The sequence below is a fragment of the Coffea arabica genome, chromosome 4c, assembly GCF_036785885.1.
Source record: "Coffea arabica cultivar ET-39 chromosome 4c, Coffea Arabica ET-39 HiFi, whole genome shotgun sequence".
In the NCBI taxonomy this organism is placed as follows: domain Eukaryota; kingdom Viridiplantae; phylum Streptophyta; class Magnoliopsida; order Gentianales; family Rubiaceae; genus Coffea; species Coffea arabica.
In genome coordinates this window covers 48,614,125-48,622,428 of record NC_092316.1, presented here as the reverse complement: position 1 = coordinate 48,622,428, position 8,304 = coordinate 48,614,125, and the positions used below count along the sequence as shown (strand labels likewise).

The following is an 8,304-nucleotide window of genomic DNA, read 5'->3' as shown; positions in this document are numbered from 1 at the left end:
TGAGGATTTTGGAGAAGGACATACCTAAGACTGCTTTTAACTCGAGATATGGGCACTTCGAGTTTGCAGTAATGCCTTTTGGGTTAACCAATGCACCTGCCGCTTTCATGGATTTAATGCATAGGGTTTTTAAGCCTTACTTGGACCAATTTGTGGTGATCTTCATTGATGACATTTTGGTGTATTCCAAGAATGTGAAAGATCATGAGAAACATTTGAGAATTGTTTTACAAATCTTGAGGGAACATCAGTTATATGCTAAGTTTAGCAAGTGTGAATTCTGGCTAAAGGAAGTGACTTTCCTAGGACATATAATTTCTAAGGATGGGATTAAAGTGGATCCAACTAAAGTGGAAGCTGTTTCGAAATGGAAACGACCGGAAAATCCAACGGAAGTTCGGAGTTTTATAGGATTGGCAGGGTATTACCGGAGATTCATCCAGGATTTTTCAAAAATTGCTGGACCTATGACTGAGTTGACCAAGAAAAATGGAAAATTTATTTGGAGTTCTAAGTGTGAAGGAAGTTTTCAGGAGTTGAAAAGACGGTTGACTAGAGCGCCTGTTCTAGCTCTACCAAATGGACATGATAGTTTTGTGGTTTACACCGATGCATCTAAGGAAGGTTTGGGATGTGTTTTGATGCAAAATGATAAAGTGATAGCTTATGCCTCTAGAAAATTGAAACCGCATGAGGGAAATTATCCGACCCATGATTTGGAGTTAGCGGTTGTGGTCTTTGCTTTGAAGAAATGGAGACACTATTTGTACGGAGTGACATTTGAGGTTTTTACAGATCACAAAAGCCTTAAGTACTTATTTTCTCAGAAGGAACTGAATTTGAGGCAACGCAGATGGATGGAATTTCTGGAATATTATGACTGCATTATTAAGTACCACCCTGGCAAGGCCAATGTAGTGGCCGATGCTTTGAGCCGTCAGGTACAAATGGCTGGATTGATGGTTAAGGAATTTCGATTGTTGGAGGAAGTTAGTTATTGGAATTCTCGATTAGAACCAAGGAAAGTGATTTTGGGGAATATTGTGATAACCTCCACTTTATTGGAACGTATTAAGGAATCTCAGGAAAAGGACCCTGAAATGCAAAAGTTGGTGGAGAAAGTCAAGATGGGAGACCAGACCGATTTCACTTTGGGATCAGATGGAATATTGAGATTTCGAAATCGGGTGGTTATGCCAAAGGATGAAGAGCTTAGAAAAGAAATTTTGGAAGAGGCACACCGATCAAGGTTTACAGTACATCCAGGAGGAAATAAAATGTACCAAGACTTGAAAAGTCTATATTGGTGGAAAAATATGAAGAAGGAAATTGTCCAATTTGTTCAGACATGCTTGGTTTGTCAACAGGTTAAAGCCGAACATCAAAAACCCTCGGGACTTTTGCAACCTCTAGAAATACCTGAGTGGAAATGGGAAAATATTACCATGGATTTTGTATCAGACTTACCAAGGACACATAGAGGCCATGATGCCATTTGGGTGATAGTAGATAGATTGACTAAATCGGCTCATTTTCTGCCGATTAATATGAAATATTCATTGGAGAAGTTGGCCAGATTGTACTTGGATGAGATCATTAGACTACATGGTATACCTGTGAGTATTGTGTCGGATAGGGATCCAAGATTTGTTTCGAGGTTTTGGCAAAAGATGCAAGAAGTGTTGGGGACTAAGTTGAACTTTAGTACCACCAATCATCCTCAGACTGATGGACAATCTGAAAGAACAATTCAAACTCTTGAGGACATGTTGAGGACTTGTGTACTGGATTTTGGAGAGAATTGGAGTAAGTTTTTGACTTTAGTGGAATTTGCCTATAACAATAGTTTCCACTCTTCTATTCAGATGGCTCCGTATGAGGCACTGTATGGTCGGAAATGTAGATCCCCAATTTGTTGGGACGAAATAGGTGAACGGAAGATCTTAGACACGACTACTGTATCTTGGATTGAGAAAGCTAATGAAAAGGTGAAATTGGTACGGCAAAGAATTCAAACCGCTCAGAGTAGACAAAAAAGTTATGCCGACAATCGGAGGAAGGATTTGGAGTTCAATGTTGGAGATATGGTATTTCTCAAGATTACGCCTTTAAAAGCAAGTTTGATGTCCGGAAAAGGGAAGAAACTACAACCAAGGTTTGTAGGGCCTTATAAGATTATTCAGCGAGTTGGGAATGTAGCCTATAAGCTGGAATTACCACCGAGCTTATCTCGTATTCATAACGTGTTTCATGTGTCCATGCTTAAGAAATATCATCCATACCCCTCTCATGTTTTACAACCGGAGAATATTGAGATTGATGAAACACTGACCTATGAGGAGAGACCGGTAAAACTTCTAGATCGAAAAGTGAAGGAATTAAGGAACAAGCAGATACCACTAGTGAAAGTTTTATGGAAGAACCATGGAGTAGAAGAGGCAACATGGGAAGTTGAAGAGACAATCAGAGAGAAGTATCCAAACTTGTCCATCAACCAAGGTAAATTTCGAGGACGAAATTTTCTTAAGGGGGAGAGGATGTGAAGACTCGTAAAAACTATTATTTTATACCTAATTTATGGCTTAATAAATTATTTAATTGGGTTTTATTTCCAAGGAATATTTTCTAGTCTTATTAGACCTAAATACATGGTAATGTAACTTCGTTATATTTTTAAAATGATTCGTTTCAAAAATTAATTTCCTAGAGCGCGTTTCGTAAAAATAGTGAATAGTGCTTGGAGATTTTATCCGCGTAGTAGCACAATAAGCTTGGAATATTGGAGACTTGTACTATGGTCCTAAAATAGATAATTTTATGAATAAATACTCAAGTGATAGTTAGTAGTGCAATCGTTATAAGAATTTTTCGAAAGTTTCGCGTTATAGCGGTAAAATTGACGGTACGCGTTTTCACACGCGCGACTTCATTTGAGGGACTTTAGACCCTTATTTCGGGACAATTAAGAGTGAATAATATTTACATGAATATATATGCATTGGAGGTTTAGTGCACTAGCGAACCAAACGCGCGAGAAAAATCGAGTCCAAACGCATCCTAATTGCACTATTTCAAGTTGACTTTGAGATGGGTTTTGCACCACACAATGAATCTTACTTAGGAAGCCACAATTGAACCAACACCTTCTCTCTCCTCACTTCATTTGGCCGTGCAACAAGAAAGGAGAAGAGCTCTCCATTGTTCTTCATTTTCATCTTCAATCCATGCACCAAAATTCATCCAAATCACACCAAACTTGGAGACCACTTAGCAAACCACTTGGAGCTTATATCTAGCTAAGGAAGAGGGGAGATTTCATGGTTTCTTGGAGCTTCAAGAGGGCCGAAAATTCTGACCTTGCAAACCAAAGGAGTAGGTAATGATCAACCCATGGATTCTTATCTTTTGGAGATTATATGGCAAGATTAAGCTCATGCATGCACTTAGTTACTTGATTATGGTGTAAAAATGTGATTGTGGGTTCTTGGAATTCCCACACTTGGGTTGTTGTTGCTGATGTGATAATTAATGGTGATTATATTGTTGGTTTAGTGATTATAATGATGCATTAGTGGTGGGTAATTAGTAGGAACTTCATTGGGTGCAAGAAGCGAAAACTTCCGATTCTACCCCTGTTTTATTCGGCCATTTTAAGGCCAGTTTTTAATGAACTAATGGCTTGAACTGGATGCTTATATGATGTATTAGAGGTGTGGAAAATTTCATTGAAAAATAACGAGGTTTGAATGGGCAAATGAATTTTTTTTAGAAACCAGCAAATCTGGAAACTGATTCGCGTATGACTCCGACCAGCAGTAGTATTTTGGCTATAACTCTGTCCTCGGATGTCAAAATCATGTGCCGTCAGTGGCGTTTGAAACTAGACATTCCTAGCTTTAATTTAGTATATAATGCACGTTCTGATTCTTTGTGAGCAAGCCGAACCAAATGTTTTAAGTTCGCTGTCCTGTTGCTCTGTTCGTCTGGAATGAAGTGGTCAGGCAGCAACTTGATGCCCGAATTTGAACCAGTTGGGTGCCGAATTTGGAAATGATTTCTTCTGTGATATTTTAGTCCTATGAATGTATTTTCCAAAGGCGTAAGCCATGCTCGATTTCAAGCTATATTGACTGATTTGTGACTGAAACAAGTGGACTGCTCTGTTTTGGAAAACCCTAATGTTTGGACTGGTTTGGAACCAAATCTTGGAGTGAACTTGTTAGTTGATGTTTTTGATATTAAACACTTACCAAAGATATTATGGGTGTATCTTAGACCCTTATTTCACAAATGAACCATGGTTGGATAACTTTCTTGGTTAGACGATTGGAAATTGGGAAATGCAAGTCAAAGACAGATTGCCTTAGGATTTTTCTTGAACTTTGGTGGGCTAATTAACTACCTTGCCGAAGGTATTTTTTCCTCAAAATTCGATAGAGAGATACTTTCCATATAGTATTGAAATACTGCCAATTTTGGTACCAATCCAAGTTCGTTTCGATACCCAATTAAATTCCTCATGTTGGAGGTTCAAATCTGGAAAATTCTCATCCAGTCTTGAATTTGCTCAACTTCGGGCTACCGTATCTCGGTACTCGAAACTCTGATTCTTGATCCGCTTGTTTTGTTATAAACCTCACTTGTAACACTAATTGAGCTGCAAATTTCAGAGGCCGGTTTACAACGTGTGAATCGTGCCGAATTTCCAAAGTTGGCCGAAATCCAACTTAATTCTGCCATGAAAACCAACCCTGCGTTTTCAAGCTCATTTTTTACCGCTTTTCACTTCGATTCATGGAAAAGTGTCTTCTACGAACTTATAATACTCTCTAAGAGGTTTCCAACGGTATAAAGTTTTCCAATTCTCGACTTATACCGAGCGAGTTATGATTTTTCAAAGATTCATCATAAAACTGAAAAATTTTTCAATTCCAAAGAAATAGAGTTTTTCAAAAACTCTTTGTTCTTTTGATATTCTTAAACGTTTTGCTTACGATTTTCAAGATAAAAACTCAAATATTATTGTACATAATAAAAGGCAAGTTGAACCTCGATTTACGTGTAATTGAGGTTCCTTTTTGCGAAATAATCCTTAGATTGTACTAATGTACAATCTTCTTGATAAGTGGGTTAATTGTATGATTATTCGCTATTAAATTGCCAGGCGCGCAAGGAGACCTTCAAGAGGATCTCACCGCGGACACTTGAACTCCCAGAAAATAATTTTTATTGAATTGCTCGGTGAGTGTCAAGTGTGTGAATTTTGATACTTGTTTAATTGTGGTATTTGTTGAAAGTTTTAAAAATAAGGGCGGGTGCGTACTTTATCGCACTCGTTCTAATTTCAAATGAATGAATGGAATGTATTGAATGAATGAATGAAATGTAATGTTATGTCATGAATGCTTGTGTCGTTGGAGTGAACCTCCTCGACCTTCAAATGAATGGGGGACGCCCAAACTCATAGGCCAACCTTAGATTCGAGCCGGTAATGGGCTTGGTCGGGGACTGGGGCGAGCCATGAGATACACATAAGCTCGACCTAATAAGAGGTCTTACTTGGCATACTCGTAGAGTATCTCCCAATAATAGACTTGTGGGCCCTTGGGGTGTACGGTGGACGGAGGAAAGTAAGTGGTGATTTACGGAAATGGAAATACCGACTCGGTTGACAGGAGGGTCAATGCGGGAAGGTATACGAATGACATCGGCAGATCGAGTGGAACTTAGCTCCTGAGAGCTACTATATCCTTGAATTGTTTCTGATTACTTTTCCTGTTTGAATGATTGATTATTGAAAAGACATGGCTTTATTTATTAAATTTGGGTTTGTTATTTGACTAAGTGCTTGCTTGTGTGTTCTTGGCCTCATGAGCGTTTAGCTCACCCTATAGTTTTGTTTTCCTTAACAGGACCGACTTTTGGAGAAATATGGAGAAACCATCCGTTGTAATTTTGTTAAGACTCCTGTTATAAATTTTGACTAGGCCCTGGTTTGGGTTGTACTTTTGAAAATTGTAAACTTGAAAAGTTTGGGCCCTGATGTGTACTTTGAATTTAAGTCGTTTCATGATTACCCAATGTACTGGTTATACATTAAGTGACTTATTAAGCTTGAACGCTTCCGCATTATTGTATTCATGTTACTCTCATCGAAGTGTTTAGTTCGGTTTGAAATTGAATGGAATTGCTTGAGTCCTGGCGTGAGCTGGGCAGGCGTCCGCGGATACCCTTTGGTCCGCCTTAGGGAGATGTGGGGCGTCACAGTTAGGATATTTTTGTAAATAGCGACTTTGGCCGCGGCCATATCACGCTTCTCCTCGGCGAGGTCGAGGTCAACTTGCCGTTCTTCTTCATTGACTTCGGCAGCATATGCGGCCATTCGTGGACTCGGGGTAATGAATTCGGTTGGGACGACAGCCTCGGACCCATAAGTTAGGAAAACGGAGTCTCTTGGGTTGCTGATCTCGACGTGGTTCGGTAGGACCACAGCACGCTGGGGAGCTCTTCCATCCACGACGATCCAACCCGGTGTAGCCTGGTCTTGAATCCATGGAGGAGAGTTCGGTTGAAGTTTTTGGCTTGTCCATTTGCCTGAGGGTGTCCAACCGAAGTGAAATATTGCTTAACCCCCAAGTTTTCACACCACGCCTTGAAAGGATTATCCACGAACTGCCTGCCATTATCCGAGATGACCACCCGGGGCAGGCCGAAGCGACAAACCACGCTCTTCCAAAAGAATTTTTGAACAGCAGCCCCGGTGATGCTTCTCAGGGGCTCGACCTCAACCCATTTGGTGAAATAATTCACTGCTGCCATCACGTAGACATAGTTGCCTGGAGCCCTTGGAAATGGGCCGATTATATCAGTTCCCCATTGCTCGAATGGCCACGGCGAGGTGATGGGGATCATAAGGTTGGTCGGCTGGTGGTGCTCAGGGGCGTGGTGCTGACAGGAGGGGCAACTAAGGACCATGACCTGGGCATCTACCCTCATGGTCGGCCAGAAGTACCCAAGCAATAAAGCTTTCTTAACGAACATCCTATAGCCGACGTGAGCACCACAAAGTCCTTCATGTATGTCTTGGAGGATTCTCTCACCTTCCTCCGGCGTGATACATCGCAGCCAGGGGCCGAAATAAGACCTCTTGTACAAAAGACCTTGTCGGAGGGTGTACCGAGCGGCTTTTCGTTGAAACTTCCGTGATTCAGCTCGGTCTTCAGGGAGCTCACCCTGGCTTAGAAATCGAGTTAGGGGCCCCATCTAGGTGTCCCCAAGGTAGACGGGGTACACGACCTCAGTTATATATCCTGACTCGGCTAGGACTTCTACGAAAATCGTCTTGTTCAGGTCGGAGAAAGAGGTAGAAGCAAGCTGGGAGAGGGCGTCAGCCCTTCTGTTTTGTGACCGCGATATTCTTTGGATTTCAAAAGACTCGAAGTGTGTCGCCAGCTGGAGGACCTTGGAGAGGTAACGATGCATCACCTCTTCGCTGGCCTCGTATTCACCTAGTATTTGGCACACGACGAGTTGGGAGTCACTATAGACCAAGATGTGTGAGGCTCCGAGTTTTCGAGCTAGTTGTAGGCCGGCAATAACAGCCTCGTATTTGGTTTCATTGTTAGAGGCAGCAAAGTCAAATCTCAGAGCGTACGAGCACACCTCTCCCTGGGGGTTTTCGAGAAGTAAGCCTGCCCCACTACCCTCACTATTGGACGAACCGTCCACATGCAAAGTCCAGCGTTGAGGCTTGACGATAGACGGGGTGGTAACCTGGGTAGTGGCCGGGGTGACTTTATTCACCTCATCAAAAGTGAACTCGGCTAGGAAGTCCGCGAGGGCTTGAGTTTTGATTGCCGTGCGAGACTCGTAAGATAAGTCGTACTCCTCCAACTCAATGGCCCACTTAGTAAGACGTCCAGAAGCCTCTGGCCGTGATAAGACTTGCCGAAGTGGTTGGTCAGTCCTCAAGCAAACGTGGTGGGCTAAGAAGTAGGGCTTAAGTCTACGAGCTGCATAGATTAAGGCCAGCACGAGCTTCTCCGCCTGAGTGTATCTGGTTTCCGGACCTCGGAGGACTCGGCTAATATAATAAACAGGCATTTGTACACCTTCCTCCCTATCGGCACGGCACTTACAGCTTCGGCCGCAGCAGATAGGTACAAGAATAACTTGTCCCCCGGACGAGGTGAGGTGAGTGTTGGGAGGTGGTTGAGGTATTCCTTTAACTGCTCAAACGCCTATTGACACTCTTTAGTCCAGGAAAAGTCGTCGGCCTTCTTGAGAACTTTGAAAAATAACAGT

At 41.9% G+C, this 8,304-nt stretch overlaps 1 protein-coding gene across 1 annotated transcript; it reads right to left on the bottom strand.

Annotated features, from left to right (window-relative positions):
* Nucleotides 1–7,263: 7,263 nt before the first annotated feature.
* LOC140004842 (uncharacterized) lies at nt 7,264–8,103 on the bottom strand. Its single transcript, XM_072044996.1, has one exon. It carries the CDS (start codon nt 8,101–8,103, stop codon nt 7,264–7,266), a length of 840 nt encoding a protein of 279 aa, XP_071901097.1.
* Between the last annotated feature and the right edge of the window lie 201 nt (nt 8,104–8,304).